Genomic DNA, 17,106 nt, shown 5'->3' with positions numbered 1-17,106 from the left:
GCAGTTATCAGTAAAATAATTAGATCCCCAGAGATCAGAATAACTTTCAAGGCTCCTTTTTTTTGTTTTCAGGCCTCAAAGTGTACAAGATGTGTTGGAAATTTCATGTGCTTAAGAAACATGCCAGATTGCAAGAAAAAAAGGGAGGGAAAGGACAAGCATTAAATATTTGTGGAATGGGTTTGACTTTTTCAGAGAGGCCAACCTTTCCAACTAAACAGATTAGGCTACCACATTTGGGATTTAATCAAAAAAGTATTTTGTCTGGACTGACCTCCCCAGAGACTACTGCTTGCCACCAATTTCTAGTAGCGGCAGTAAGCTTTTTCAGATATTCACCTATTTATTAGTGCACTTGTTTATATATTTAAAATGGAGATTCTGGAATTAAACGAAATGTGTGAGAATGGTAGATGAATAAGTATATGGCCGATAGAATAAATTTAGGTGAACTGAAATAGCAGGAGTAGAGCAATTGTGGTTAAAAAGACAATTAAATGTGATAAAGTATAAAGTCAAATGAAGTATTGCCTTCATTTGATGTTTTGTGTCTTGTGTACAGTTCTTTACAGATGAAACCTGAACTAAGAACCTTTGTATTTCTACATTATTTCTCTACCTACTCAGCAAGAGCTGAATCTTTCTCAGTTTTATTGGAATTCTTTTTCTTTTCTGTGCCCTTTGTAGCATGGAGAAGATAAGGTCAATAAAAATACTAGACTTCCAACTCCATTAGCTTCTCTGCATCCTGCTTGAACATACTCTCAGTTTTTACTTCTGCTCAGCAATGTAGAACATTGCTTAAGCACAATAAGCTTCAATTAGCTTTCAGCCAGACCTTGGCCAGTAAAATGCCACCACCCTTATCTCTCTGTTCTGATTTCATGGTACGACTTTCTTTGATCATTTCAGAAATTGAGTCCCTAGTTTTAGCTGACTTCCAGCAGGATATGTTTCTTCTCGCAAGACTGACCCAGCCCCCTCCCACTCTCGAGCAACATAAACCTTCAAAGACTCTGCACACGCTCCTTCAAAGCTTTTTAAACTTATATATAAGTAAACAGGCCTGGATTGTTATCTACCTAGAATCTATTAAATTTCTTAATAGTCAGTATAATGAGCATTGCTGTAGGCCATTTATACATCATTCAATGATCCTAAATGACAATTAGAAAACCTCCGTTTCAGTTGTGTTATTTTATAGAATCTCAGGATTTTTTCTTTTTTGCTGGACAAGAAAACTGAACTGCATTCATGTAGGATTAAAATCTTACGAATACACATATATTAATTCATGTGTGTATATATATATTTTCTCACTTGCACACATGCAAACACACACATACACGCTCTATATCATTTCCTTAAAAGGTCAAACGTTGTTCACTATGGTAAGTGGTTGAACAAGTGGTCAAAAGTTGCCAATAGGAACCAGTATGCTATACATCAAAAGATCAAACTGTTCCCTGGAAAACAAATAATACAGACAAAGCAAAGGCCAGAACCTGAGAATGTCCATATAGGCATTTCTAAGTGTTAGTAGCAATTATTCTGAATTACTATTTTGGCCATTGTGAAAAGATATATTACATACATTATACTCCTACTGACTCTATTCATCACTGAGATATATTTCATTTCCAAAGCACATCATATAAAACATCCACTTGGGATCAGTTGTCAATCTCTCTTGAAAATCTACTTCAGTAGTCAAAACAGATCTTTGACAACATAGTCAAAGTGCTTTACTAAAGGTGCTTTACTACTTAGCACTTTACTAAAAGACTGAATTGCTCAGAACCTCATTTCATATTTTATTTGTTTAAAAAAGAGGTAAAAAGAGAATGTTAGTTAAATTTAATAACACATGACACATTAAAATGACACGTTTGAACTTCAACAGTGAAGCTATGATTACTCCCCTCCCCCAGCACTCATGAAGACATACCTTGAACATTTTGTCCAGTTTTGGACATGTAAGAGAAATGGAGTACAAAGGCAGATTTAGCTCCTCAAAAGCATATGATACTTTTTGTTTTGGAAATATACTTCACATTTGAAGAAAAAAAAAAAGTGAGGTCTGAGATGAAACACTTTTATTTCATGCAGTCTACTGTAAAACATGAATATTCATAGACAGGGGTGGAAAATGAAGTACTGACCAGTCTCAGATGGCAACTTTTCCCATGATGTATACAGTGTATATATTCAATACATATATCAAGTTTGTTACCAAAGGAATAAAAAGTCATGACTAATCCATGTGAAGTCTGTCATCTGCTCCTATTACTGCAGATGTACAGAAAACCACTGTACAAACAATATGTCATATTATGCATTTATGAAGCTTTAGAGTAATGCATCCACTGAGGATTCGGTGTGCTATTTAAATGCCTTCCTAAAAAGTAACAGTTCTTTAAAATTGTTATGAGTTACAACGAAAGAAGAAAAGAGAACCATAGTTCTGTGGTTTCCTTGATGTGACTAATAATTCCTGCATTTGTATAAAGAAATATTACAAAATGTACTAATCAGCATACACTTGAACATTAATTTTCTAAGTGTGGCATGCTGTTTATAACAACCATCTGCTCTGACTACACTTATTTTGCTCTATCAGTCCACTTTAAAATAAAATCAACACTGACAATTTTTGCAGAGGTTGTGGACATAATAAAGAAGTAAGTTGTTCATGTTTTGCATTCATTTTACCATGTATTGTTCTCATTAAAGTTTTTAATAGATAATATTTCAAAGGAACAAAACAAAATGAAGACACAAGTCTAAAACTTGGTGCAAAGCCTGAATTCTCCAGAGTAGGTATAATCTTGTGTAGTGAAACAATACTTTGCAACTCTGATCGAAAGCAAACATAATGTTGTAACTCTAAATCTGAAAAATATTTAAAAAAAAAACTCTTTCAAAGAGGAGAGTACAGTTTAAGAGGAAAAAAAAAAAACAACATTACTGACTTGTGCCATGGGCCATATTTCAGCTGCAAGCAAGTAAACTTTTTAAAATTTACTTTTATGAAGCACCAAAATTTTGTAAACTATATAAAACTGTAGCAAAATAATTCAGGCTTGAAGGGCTATTTAGAGATCATCTAGTCCAATCTCTTACCCAGACTTGGCCCAGACGGATCAGGTTGCTCAGGGCTCTGTCAGGTTCTGAGCATCTTCACAAATGGAAACTTCCCAGCCTCAACAGCCACATTGCTCCAGTTTTTGACTAGCCTCAAAGCCTCATTATTTTGTTGCCAGAGTAAAACAGAAGTCCTTCATTTGAAAAATATTTGATTGATACCCTTCAATATTCCTTTTTTGATTTTCTCCTTATACCTCACAGAACTGAAAAGGGTTTGTTTTTTATTGACACATACCAAATACATTATTATTGAACTTCAATTAGTAAGAGCAAGAATTACCGTCACATACTTTTGTTGGCGAGCAAAACGGGAGACCAAGATTTTTAAGCAAAGCTTACTACTTACCCAACATTTTCTGCATCTTCATCACACTCAGCTCTGTATTTGCAAACTCCACATTTTGAACGCTTCCTCTGAACTTCTGTCCCAGATCCTTCATACTCTAAACAGAACAAGGCCTTGTTAACAGAAAGCACGATTTTCATGCGAGGCTCTTTTTGTTTATCTAAATCCATCTGTCTTGGTATTGGCAACTTGAAGTTATCTTATATTTACACTAAAGCCGTTATATTCCCTTGTGCTTTTTCTTTCAAAACTGGGCATTTAAAGCTTGTCAGAAAAGCACAAATGACAAAAGGACACCTCTAGAAACAAATTACATCATCAGTTGACTCTTCCTTTATTGTCATTTTACCGATTTTTACTTATTCCTGCCCCATCCAGACACTCTATTTGCACTGCCATGTACTTCACCCACATTTAAATTTAATTGAAACTAGCAACATATAAACTCTGTGACTTTTAATATCCTTGACCTTTATGTAGAAGGGATTTGAATGCTATTTTAGTTGATAGTTTTTAATAACAGACATACTTGTAAGATTACCTTCTACACTTTTCCCCCTCTCTGTTTCTGATGATTGGATGAGTCTGTGCTCCTTTTTCATACACACTGTTGTATATTTTCCAGATTGTTCTAATTAGTTGTACATGACTAAAGAAAGGCCTAAAGAGTCATCTTAAAAAGAAACTAAATAGAAATAATATGTCCTCTAAAATGTACAATGAATATTACAACATCACTGGTCCTAAAAATCTCTGCATCATTCTTACTGCTGACTTCAAACCTGAGGACCATTGTGTAAAAGAGAAATATAAACTCAATAAAGTTTAATGTAGGAAAGCCAAAAATTGAGAAATGAATACTGAACAGCTAAGAAATATATGGTAGAATATGGCAGTATTCTGATAACAAAATTACTTTCCCCCAGTCAGGTTTTCATATTGCACAAGAATATCAAGCAATTCAATAGAAAGTTTTTTCCCCCTTAATTTTCCCCCAGATTCACAATAAAAAGTAATATACGTAGTAAAAAAAGGTAATATTTTTCAGAGCCGTGCGGATGCAAGGTACTGATAGTGAAATACAACTTTAATTTATTGCTTTGCTTGAAGTTGCTGTACAGCAGTTCATCCCTTTCCCAAGATTCTTCTTACTGACGACTAAAATCTCAGTAGCGAAGCCATATAAAAAAATAGGCTTCAAACATTAAACCTCATGTCACTTCTAAGTAAACTTCATAGTTTAATTTTCATAGGCTTGGTAATGGCTAGTAAAATTTCCTGCCCCACACTTCATATATTTTAGAGAGAATAAAGCAGATTAAATGATTTAAGGTTTAGGTTCACTAGAAATAGTCTCTCACATTTTTAATTTTAACAAAGCAATAAAGGTGATAAATTCATTGGAAAAGAAGGAAGAGACCTACAGAAATTTGCAGTGAGTCAGGAACAGGTTAACATGTAACAGTTTTTACATATAGCATATTACAGTATGATTTTAGTATAAAGCACTACATAAAGCACCTGCTCTATTTGATCACTACTGATTTGCTCCCTAGTCACCAATAAAAGAGGGCAGGAGGCCAAGAATATTTCCTAGGAAAAAAATCACTTTCTAATGGTTCATTTACAGTTCATGACCCATTGATCGCCATTTTTTTCAACATATTATAGGTGCACCATGTCGGTTCTGAGTCTTCCTGTTATTTACATATGCAAGAGACAGCAAGTTAGGTCATCAAGCTAGGTCAAAATCTATTCCAAATAAGTAATTCAAATTCTTCTTGTTTAGTATGCAGGCTTCTAATATTGATGTACAAATGACTCGAGAGTTTCTCACCTCCTATGATATCTTGATTAATTGTATTCTTGACATCTCACTTTCATGTTGAGTGAAGCTTATTTTCCCTCTCTTTTCAGTTTCATTTCCTGTTTCAGGGTAGCACCTCATTAATGCTCTGTCCAAAAGAAATGAGGCACGAGGATGGCATCTGCAACTCTTGACTCTCTGCATGGAGCTGTTCCCCAACACTGCTCTTGGAGTCATTCTTCTACAGAAGATGGCTAGCTATATTTAAGAGCAGCAGGGAGAGAACCTGCAAATGGATGGTCGCTTTGGGGTATCTGGACAGAAAATTGCTTCTCTTGGCAACTCATTTTGTGTGTTATTACAACTGTACTATGACTATGATTCTGCTGAGGGTTGTCAATTAAATCTGAAGCGAAAGTGTTAGCCAATGTTAAGGTGAAGTTTCGTCTGCCCACACCATGGCTTGGAAAGGGAATTCTGCTAGATATGCCTATCACAGTTGCAGCGAACAATGGGAGCTGGTAGGGAGAGAAGATTTTCCCTTGTCCAGAAAGCTCCTCTAAAAACCAATTCCTATCTTTTGGGGGCACACAGTGATTTTTGCTGTCTGCCATCTCATGCATCTCAAAAAGATCTAGGAAAAAATAGGAAGAGTCACAGCAAACCCTCTTCTGTAAGCAAAAGTATAGAAAAAAAGCCTGTGGTCAGGCTGATTCTCTTGGTGCAGCTAGCATTGAAAATTCCTCTCAAAATACCACAGTATGAGTAATTAGAAGCTTCACTTAGCTGAACAATTTAGTGACTTATTCTCTCTTCCACTGATTTCAATTTCACTGTTCAATTTATTCATCAATGACCTGGATGAAGGCACAGAGTGCTCCCTCAGTAAGTTTGCTGATAATACGAAACTGGGAGGAGTAGCCGATACCCCAGAGGGCTGCGCGGCCATCCAGAGGGACCTGGACAGACTGGACAACTGGGCGGTGAAAAACCTCATGCAATTCAACAAGGCCAAGTGCAAGGTTCTGCACCTGGGGAGGAATAACCCCAGATACCACCACAGGCTGGGGACTGACCTTCTGGAGAACAGCTCTGCAGAGAGGGACTAGGGTGCCACGGTGGACCATGTTGACCATGAGGCAGCAGTGTGCCCTCGTGACCAGGAAGGCCAATAGGATCCTGGGGTGAGCTGAGAAGAGCATCTCCAGCAGGTCGAGGGAGGTGATCCTGCCCCTCTACTCAGCCCTGGTGAGGCCACATCTGGAGTATTGTGTCCAGTTCTGGGCTCCACAGTATAAGAGGGAGGTGGAGCTGCTGGAGAGAGCTCAGCGCAGGGCCATGAGGATGATCAGGGGCCTGGAATATCTGCCCTTTCGGGAAAGACTGAGAACTGGGCCTGTTCAGCCTGGAGAAGGCTGAGAGGGGATCTAATCAGTGTATATAAGTACCTCAAGGGAGGGAGTGAGGAGGATGGGGCCAGCCTCTTTTCAGTGGTGGCCAGACAGAACTAGAGGCAATGGCCAAAAACTAAAGCATCAAAAGTTCCACAGGAACTTAAGGAAATATTTCTTAACAGTGAGGGTGACAGAGCACTGGAACAGGCTGCTCAGAGAGGTTGTGGAGTCTCCTTTTCTGGAGATCTTCAAAACCCGCTTGGATGCAGTCCTGTGCCACGTGCTCTAGGTGACCCTGCGTGTGCAGAGGGGTTAGACTAGATGATCTCTAGAGGTCCCTTCCAACCTTAAGCATTCTGTGATTCTATGATTTTTAGGCCAACACCAGTTGCCCTAAAATGCTGGTTAAGTTGGAGTTCATTTCTGTAATTTAAAAGTAACATTGCAAGCTTGCTCTTCTGTCTGTGTAAGTAAACATTTAAAGCAGGTGCAAAACCACTTTTTTCTATCAAAAAAGTTTGGCAAGCAATCCATGCTGCTTGACCATGCTGCTGAATGTTAAGCAAAAGAAACATTTTCCATCACGAGTGACCCTGCTGTCTATCAAAGCACCCCCTTGTCCACAGGTGTATGCCTTGCTGAAAGAAGCTCTGCCTATGCAGATATACAATAGCTGTAAGCATGATCTAGTAAGGATACCAGCATCTAGGGTTAGATTTGGCAATAACTCACATATACAGGCTGAATACAAGGATGTCTGCTCTTTTTAGGACTGGGGTGCCCGGAAAAGTAAACTTCCAACTTTGGTGTCCTAACTGGAACACAGGTCAGACAATGATATAGTATGAGTTGTACTGTGGTTATTTTAATGACAGTGTGTTCTCCTTTAGGCAAAGGAGTTGAGGACATGCACTGCACCACTAGCATTTCTAGGTGCTAGTTTTAAACTTGTGACAACTACAAGTTGCAGTTTGCTTCTCTGCATAATGACACCACTGATTACAGTACAGAAAGTTAGCATATTGGAACAGCTGAATCAACCTTTACATTGCTGTGATGTGCCACTAGAGTGGCATCAGGGAATCTTTTGGATTCCAGAGTTAGCTGAACCCAAGAGATCATCATTTGTCAAGCATGAGCATTTAGTAGACACAAGACACTATAAATGTATAGCAAATCAAGGAATACAACGGAAGCGGAAATATATATTTAATTACATACACACGCACACACACACATATATATAGAACACACACACACACACACACACACATATCAGAGCTCTACAGTCAAATCGTAGATCCATGATAAAAATAACCACTCTTGCAATTTCCTTGCAGGACACCCTGCACAGCACATTTCCTTGTAGGACACAGTTTGCCCTGGTTTCTCTAACAACAGGTGCATGGTACTGCAACTGCTCTCACTCCTCATGGGCCACCCCTCTACACTATAGCTTTTCACAGATTCTCCAGTCACTGGTGCATCACACAGAGCCTGCTCTTACCTGTAATGGGCTACCCCTCTGGTCTAAATTCCCCCAGTTTCTCCTCAACACACTGAGAAGAAGTCAGGGGCATCTCTGCTGAGGACAAGTGAGTCCTCAGTTCACCGACTGGGGTTCTGAGTGCACAAAGGAGGTAGCTTACTTTCTTTTCTACTCAGGCAGAACAATGCTGGCCAACAGCCATACAACAGCAGGGTGGCTCTAGCCAGTAATGGTGTGCAAATCAGCAGGGGACCTTGTGCTCAATACAATCTGTTTAACACTCCCGTTAGCAGGTTGTTCTGTGGGAAATCACTGCACAGCAGCCAAGACAGGCATGGCAATGGCCTGCAGTGTTCCTTCTTCACCTGGATTTGTCAACCGTGGGATTGCTAGACTGTGTGTCCCCAGGCTAGCACAACCCTACAGTTTGGTAGCTCCAGTGATGCCGCAACCGGGGTTTATTAACTCTTGGAGAGCACCTTAGAGCAAACTCCTCTTCTATGGGCTGCACCATCCAGAGCCCCCCACCCACCTGTGTGGCAACTGTCATGTGCAAGACTGTGCCTGGAGAACATTAATACCCACTGCACTGTTCTGCTTCAAATACAGCTAATACCTCTTTCTCAAAAGGAAAAATAAATAGCTTCACAATAACCATTGGGGAAACTACACATGACTGCATAATGGTGGAAAAGGAAAAACACAGAAAAGTCACCACATAGACCAAAGGAGCTCTTCCACAACTTCAGGAAAATGGAAAATGTGTTTATGCAAGCCCTTTTATTGGTCACATAAAGTGGATAGGCCCCCACTTCCCATCTATCAGCTTACAAAGGAGGCAACAAGAACCTATCTTTTGGTGACCCTGACTCCAGCATCCTTGTGAGCAGCATTAGCACCTCCAAAAACACTATTTAGAGCAAGTTTTCATCAAGAGAAGGCCTGAACATTCAGTACCTTTGGCTCTCTTTCACCAAACCTTAGCTAAAAATGTAGTACTTCTTGTAAGGTTTAGTTTTGTGTTATTTTTACTTACAAGGAGTAGGATCTTAATGGAAATAAATAGGGCTATTTGAAGTTCAGATGATACTTAGTGACAAAAAGCATGACAGAATCACTACCTAAATCTTTCTAAATCACTCGGTATTACAGAAACATGCTAAAAGACATGAGATTACCTTCTATCTAGGGCGTAAACCACCACCCAGTTTCTACAGTCATTATGAGAAGCCCCAGACAAGAATGCACCCAAGGACATAATTTTTGCTGCTGTTGCTGGTACCTCATTAAAGAGTATGCACAAGACAGCAAACACTGCCTGAACATGAAGATAAGGACCACCGTAGAACTGCCTGGAACTGGGCAATGGGAACAAAACAGGGCTCCCTGAGCCAAAATGGGACCGTATATGGAAGTGAGTCATCAGAGTTCATCAAAAGGACACCGAAATGACCCCCAGGGACCATGGAAGGGATGGAGGGCATGTGAGGGTGGGGTATGTTGTAATTAGCACTAGAAAATGGAATGAATATGTATGATCACTCCAGGAAATTTTATGTATGTGCAGATCCTAGCGAAATCGAAGCTTTGGTTAATGCAACCTACGGCATGCACGTTAGGAGGAGCTATCCCTATGCATGTGGCACTGTAAAAAAGAGAATGCCTGTTTCCTAATACTGCATTGGTGTTAAGGTTTATTCATGATTTTCAGTGACACAGTCATTTTAAAATACCTTAAAATAAGCTAGTAGTATTATCACAGATTAAATTTTTACATACACACACACACACACACTCAAAGTCCTAAGCTGTGTATTTATATCACCCTAACTGTGTGACAATTATGGATAAGTGTTGTCCCCAGTGAGGGGAAGTAACAGATGGAAGCCTGCTAAAAAGCACATACCAATTTATTAATTGCTAAATGTAATCTGCTAGACCTTCACCAAGAGATTCTTTAGCTATTAAATTTCAGAGGGATTAGAAATTCAGAGAAACAGAAATTCAAAACAAATCGTTTTAATACTAATTAACTTAGCTATATGTATGGCAAGCATGTTATTTCCTCAGCTTGACAGTCTGCAATGACTGGGACCTCTAACTACGAATGCTGCTTTTTTTTTAGTATCAGAAGTGTTCAAGCTCAGTTTAAGCAGTAGAAACTGTCACAGGAAGATCTATAGCAACTGAACAGCAGAATTTAGACACTTCCTCAGTTCATTCTTCAGATCAAAAAATTTACCAGCAAACAGTGCATCTGTTGCACAGTTATAACAATTTTCCTAAACATGTGCAAGCAGCTGTACTCCTTCCTTTCATGTGTGCAAACATTACTGGAACATATACAATCACATCAATTGTATATATATGAGACATAGTAATTTACATCTGGAAACATAAAATCTAACAAGCAAACATAGAAATTTCTAAGAAAGCATGTTTGGTCGCTTGCTGTCTCTCTCTCTTCCACTTTTGCTTTTCTGCTTCCACATTCTTTACATTTACAAGCAGTAGCATTATCTAACCTGTAGGGTACATAAGCGCTTCTTGCAATCTTGGTTCCTATTTCTGCACTCTTAGTCAAGAATAGGCTTGGATGATTACTGTACCTCTGCATGCCCTGGTTTTCTTGGACAGTTAGTGCAATACAAAAGTTTGTGTATTCACAAATAAGGAGATTCCCCCACAGTCTGGCTGATGAGCAGGACAAAGGGGGAGACTGAGCGGAGCCATGGGTGAGTGGGATAAAAGAGCATATGCCAAGAAGAAAATTGCTCCCCCTTCTTTGGCAAGGGGGACAAAGGAGTCAGGTGACCACAGGTGAGAACAGATGGCAGGAGGCCGGAGTTTGGTGTAGGCAGGCCGGGAAGGCTGTAACTTCTGAGTACCTTGGCCAATGGGGAAAAGGAGAGGGTGTACCTCAGTCAAGAAATTAGGATAAAAGGGAGGCTGCGTCCTCCAGCAATTTGAGAGACCCCACAGGGATATGCCCCGTGGACTCTCCCTTTATTTGAATAAAGTTTTAGGACTCCTCTGTCTCCTTTTTGGACGTTCAGTTCTTGACAGTGAGATTTTCTGCACAACAGCAAGCTGAGAAAGCTGGACCAACAAGAGGCGTTGTTCTCATCACTCCCTGGCTGGACTATCAGGGAGGAGAGCACTGGCTGAGCGTACAGGCTGTGCAAGTGACCTGCTGTCTGTGTTCCTCCTCCTTTTCCTTTATCTGGGCCCCAAGCAATGTACGTCTATCCTCAGATGGATCTGAATCTTTTTAAAAGCTTGTTTCTCTTAACTTGTAATAGGCCTCTGATCTTGTTAATGCCTTCTTGTAAGACTTTTACACTTGAATATTGAAATAACATTAGCTCGAGACACAAACACATTGGGAGAATAGTTTTAAGTTTTTGGACAGGAAAAAAAAAGGCTATAATCTAAACAATGGGTTCCATGACTCAACATACTGAATACTAGCCTACTTTGTGGTGGGAGAAAGTACTATCTTAACATCCAACTAAGTGACAAAGGTGGACTGCAGTAGTTTTATTTCACTGTGTCAGATACATGGTGAAATACGGAGATACTAGATACATGGAGGGAAAAAAAAAAAGAGGGTGGAGTAACATGTCAGGCAGAAATTTTAATGTCTTGAAATTTTCAATTTCTTGTTTGGAACAACTTCTCTATCTAAAATTAAGAACTAAAATCAATTTGTTTCACATTGAGCAAAATTGCAAACACTTCATTTGGCCCAAAGGCACTTGGAGGAAAGCCAACAAACGAAAGGCTAATATCACAAAAAGGCTGGAGAAGGCACCAATAGAGTTCACAGTGTTCCATTTTTATTCAGTATCTGAGCAGTTCAGATACTCATCTGGGGCCAAAGGACCCAGATTCATTTCTTTCCTCTCAGTCTGAAGTGAACTAAACCTGCATATCTCATCTCCCCAAAAAAATACACCAACATTTGCTATAATATAGTCAGATCACTCTATCTCTTCAAATTGCTGCCATTCTATTTTATGTAAATAAAAGTTCACTGGAGCACAGATTCCCAGCTAACAAAGTCTTTCTATCATACCTCCTTCTAACCTCTAGGCTGAAGTGTTCTTCCTATACCCTTTGTCTTGGACGCAATGAATATTTTAAGTGAGAACAGCTACAGCAGCAGAGATCAAGGGAGACCCATTTCAGAACTCCTTTATCAGGAGACCGTTGCCCTGGATTCAGCATCATACCCCAGCTTGAATCTTTTACCTCTTCAGGACTAGCCTAACAGAAAACACAGGATGTTCTGTTATACTTTTCCTTCAAACTGTTCATAAAAATATCCAAACAATCTCCACACCTGTCAATCAACTGCCAATCTTCTCCAGACCAGCATCATTAAATTTACAAGAGACTTGAACAAGTCTTTGTATCTGACTAGGAAACTGGAGCAAACTCCCAACAGTATTCAAATGTTCCTAAAATTGCATGAAAATATAAAAGTCAAGACCTAGGCTACATTACCATATGTCTCCTATAAGGAATGTATGACAGTACTGAGACAAGCAACTCTCAGAGAACAAGCTGAAAAGGGAGCAGCTGTAGCGGAATAACAAACTAGGTGAGGAAGTGTGAAGGATAAGCAACAGGAGCTTGGAAAAGTGTGTGATAAAATCTTAGGAAGAAAAGTATCAGAAAAAAAAAAGTAAAAAATCACCAATGGTAATAACACGGCAGTAGATGAACAGGAAATTGTTCTTTCAAATACTGTTCTGAAAAACAAATGCAAGTAAATGCCTTTGAAGTAAATGAAGTAAAAGGAAGCAAAGGCAAGAATGAACACATACTAGTGGTTGCTAGTAACAAATACCAGTGATGGCTGTTAATAAATTATTGAAGAGGAGCAGTAAGCCTTCCCTCTGCTTGATAAAAAAGAGGGAGCTATTTCCTGATTTCTGGAAAGTTAAATGTTCTGTTCAAGCATGCAATGGTATCAGTAACGATTTTACATAAAAGCATATTTTCATGTAGTTAAACACATATAACTTTTAGTATTTCAACAAACAGGCAAAGGAAACTTAACCCTCTGTCAGCAAAAATTAACATCTCATATGAGCTGGTGGGTGGAGCAACTTTTTAGATAGCCTTAATACACCACAGCACTTCTAAATGGAAATGCACCAGAGGGTGGTTCCTGCCTCCCACACATTATCCACACTTTTTTTCCTAGACAGGACAGAATTAAGGCAAAGAATGAAAGTGATATTGGAATCAGATAGGAGCAAACATGCAGACACTTTAATTTCATACAATGCATTGCTGAATGGATATGAAAATGAAGGATACCTAGAAGTTTCAGTGAACAATTTGTTCAGGTAACGTGTACTTAAAACAAGATTCCAAACAGCAGCCCTGCAACAATTTCTTAGTACAAGCAAGATGAATTGCCTTTACAATGTATCTATATCTCACATTTTTCATGATATGTACTCTTGCTAGCAGCATCAAACATAGAATTAAAATTGTTTTTTGCTTTAAATCTTGTAAGAAAGTTAAGATGTGGTCAAAGACAGGAAGCTTCTACTAGCAACAGTTGTGCTGTGTTCTCTTTGTCAATATACACCTTTGAACAGAAATATTTGTTAAAATCAAATATAAAATTAGAATACTTTTTACATGGCGTATTTGACAAAGGATCACTAGACATTGCAGATGACAAGGAAATGAATTAAAGGAAAAAAAATAGATGTATTGTGAATAGACATTCCTAGGCATTACTGCAGTGAAATACAGTGGTTTAGTAGGGATCTAAATATTACACTGCATCACTGGTAGCACCTTTTTAACATGAAAGAAAAAAGAAAAAAGAAATGATACTGGTCAAATCTGAAAGAAAACATTAGTCAAATCCACGCTGCAAACTACTTCTGAAGAAAGACTATTTTGAGATGTTCAGATCACACTGTAACATTCAAACTGATGTTTAAGTTGTCATATTTTTTGTTGTTTAAGTTGTAGTATTTTTCATAAATGATGGTGGTAGAGCGAATCTGTAGATAAAACAGACACAGAGACATATACTAAAAAAGAAAGACCGTGGTTAAATGTAACTGAGGATTGGTACTCACCTCCTTCTCCTGATCCAGAGCCATTATCTGAAATGGAAGCAGAGGAGGAGAATATAAAAAGAAAGCAAATGAAAATATTGCTTGAGGAATAGTTGTTTGTTCAGCAACTTAGTACTGTAAAACATTATATAGATGTTATATTTCATGGAGCAGCTGTAACAACAAAACATCTTGCTAAGATTTGGCATCGTTCAGGACAGTTTGTACATGCTTATCGTTGTCCTATCCTCCCTTCGCTGTCCGGGTATTTTTGCTCAGGCAACAGCAGAATTCATTGATGAAAACACAATTGCTATCTCAGTCTCTTTTAAATAGCTTTACATTCAAACTTGTTAAAACTAAAAAAAGAGTATACAGTTTGATTTTTGAAATCTGCTTAACAAATGTAAGTAGGCTTGTGGGGGCTTGTTTTGTTTCGTTTTAAAACCTCCGGCTCTAGGAATAAGACTCGAAGGAGTCACACATAAAGCATCTGACTGCAGAACTTTCTGAAGCAACTAGTGTTCAAAATAAACATGATTTAAGTCAACTAGCTATAAATGAGCTCCTCTCAAGCGATCACTTCATAGAAAAATTACTAAATCTACAGATATTTCATTGTGATCTAAAACTGATTAGATCTGATGAGTGATAGCTGGAAGTTGTGCCCCCTTAGTGCTAACAGTTTAAGCATCAACAGGACTTAGCTGCATCATCACCCCAGGAGACCTAGGTCAGCTTTGGAGCAATAGGCTACAGCTTCGGGCAGCACTGTGCTCAGGGTCTTCAGTGAGAACCACAGTAAAACCACCCTCTGAATCACAAATCTTCCTCCGTCTTTCTTACTTGCAGGAGGTGGAAAGAACAGGATGGCACCTGCTGTCAGTAAATTGCTTCCCATCCCAGTTAGCTCAGACTCTCTAAAAGGTGAGGAGCAGAGCACTTCTTACTCTGCTCATTTCAGACCTCTCACACCAGTTTGGTGATAGAAAAGGTAGCTGCATTTATTTCCACAAGCCTGGAAAGAATAAAAAAAATGGAGTAGTAGTATTCTCACTCTCATCTATGAGCTCATTGTTCATGTCAGAGGAAAAACCAAATTGTCAGTTTGTTCAATTCTCCCTCTTTTTAAAATGGTTGTATATCTAAGAATAGCTCTTTCTAGTGTGTGGATAAAAGTGTGAAATTCCATATTGCTAGGTCGATTCGCACATTAGAAATAATCTCTTATCACATGGAGTATCAGGAATAGAGATTTTTCACCAGTCTAAGTTTTCCTTTCTGTCATTCCATACCATAATTTTGTGCCTAATAGAACCTTACAGATACAAGGACAAAAACAGAAGAATGGTGTCTGTTCCATGGATAGTGACCCAGTTTAGTGACAAAGAAGATTCCATATAAGATTTCATTGTTGAATCACTGAAAAATATACTGCACAGTGCAGTATGACTTCATAAACGAATTTGAAGACGTATAATTTATATGAAGTAAGTCCGTAGGTTTCTTCATAATGGTTGAAATTGTGTGATTTGGTTGCTTTGGTGTTTTGTTTTTTAACCTAAAAATATGAGCAAGTTTAACATGTAGCTCATAAAAAAAGGCTAAAATGCCACAAAGAACTGAGTCACTCCAGGCTTTTATTTCAAAATCTACCTTTCCACATACTTTTGCTGGCACATTCAGTCTCAAGGCAAGAAACACCATTCAGTTCCAGTACACAGCAGTTACTGTATTGTGGGGCACCAGTTATAGCATTAGGTGTATATGCTGTGAGGCAGGGGAGATATCGCTATATAGACAGTAGAAGCTGTAACAAGAGAAGCAAGTGATACCCAGAGCACCTATCAGGGTTGATAGTGCTTAAGTCCACAGGCAGCTCTGCCTCCACTTAACAGAGCACCCTAGTAACGGGATAGATCCATGCCTGCGCTTTTAATGGCTTCTTGAGACCTCAAAGCAGGGAGTGGCATCCTGAATAACACTTCATACCATTTCTGACTTTTCGCTCAGATCTCACGCTTCCTCTCTGAATTTGAATTCCTGTCTACAGGGTAATCTTGCTAAGCCAAGCTAGGGGGTTTTGGTTTTGTTATTGCAAGCTTACTGGTACAAGCATCTCCACTTTTTTCAGTCCCCTAAAGCAATTCAGGATTTCTGAAAGTGTTTCCACACAACAAGGAGACCAATGAGATCCAGGAAAGAGAACATTCAAACAAGGAAGGAACCTGCAAAGAAACAACATGCCCTAGCTCAAGTCAGTAATTAGAGAGTGACTGTCTTTTCTATTTACCTAAGCCACCATTCACTGAATAGGTTCATAAAAAATGTGCTTGTACATTTTGTACGTAGCACACAAATGTACAGCCTCTCTCAGTTTGAGGGCTACGCTAGAACTCTTGTTTCCAGGGTAATCATGCTAAAATCAGGCTGCAGTCAGAATCCCTGGGTTTTTTTTTTGCTCTCAGGGCCTCAGACATTTCTATACTGTGCTTTGATGTAGACAGTATCCTCCTCAATCCCAACCAAGCATGAAGCCTCTCTCATTCAGATTGGGCTGCTCTCCCAGAAGGGGTGGTTTTTAACTACCTTAAGCTAACATGAAAATTGAACCTTCTCCTCTGCTGGGGCAAATGAATCAGACTGCTTAGCATAAAAAGAATGACAGATGGACCGCTGATGAAATTTAAGAGAATAAACACTTTTACTTCAATTCAGTTGGGGTACACAATCCAGTGAGCATTTCTACAACAAACCTATCAGATTCCGCACACAGAGAGACAGGCAAAGTAATGCCTAAATGCTGCATTCTTTTTAGATTTAAGTAAAAA

The 17,106-nt window shown here is 38.9% G+C and overlaps 1 protein-coding gene across 1 annotated transcript in view; it reads right to left on the bottom strand.

Annotated features, from left to right (window-relative positions):
• Positions 1-17,106, bottom strand: part of TMEFF1 (transmembrane protein with EGF like and two follistatin like domains 1) — a 99,297-nt gene that overhangs the window by 19,394 nt on the left and 62,797 nt on the right. Inside the window, exons 4-5 of the mRNA XM_088531363.1 lie at positions 14,297-14,323; positions 3,494-3,590 (exon numbers count right to left, since the gene is read on the bottom strand). Of these exons, the coding sequence (XP_088387489.1) occupies positions 3,494-3,590; positions 14,297-14,323 (124 nt within the window). The remainder of the gene's footprint in view (positions 1-3,493; positions 3,591-14,296; positions 14,324-17,106) is intronic.

The sequence above is a fragment of the Tinamus guttatus genome, unplaced genomic scaffold, assembly GCF_059628265.1.
Source record: "Tinamus guttatus ecotype Peru unplaced genomic scaffold, ASM5962826v1 Tinamus_guttatus_pri_ptg000409l, whole genome shotgun sequence".
In the NCBI taxonomy this organism is placed as follows: Eukaryota; Metazoa; Chordata; class Aves; order Tinamiformes; family Tinamidae; genus Tinamus; species Tinamus guttatus.
The sequence above is the reverse complement of the archived record's forward strand: the minus strand, read 5'-3'. Positions and strand labels throughout refer to the sequence as shown.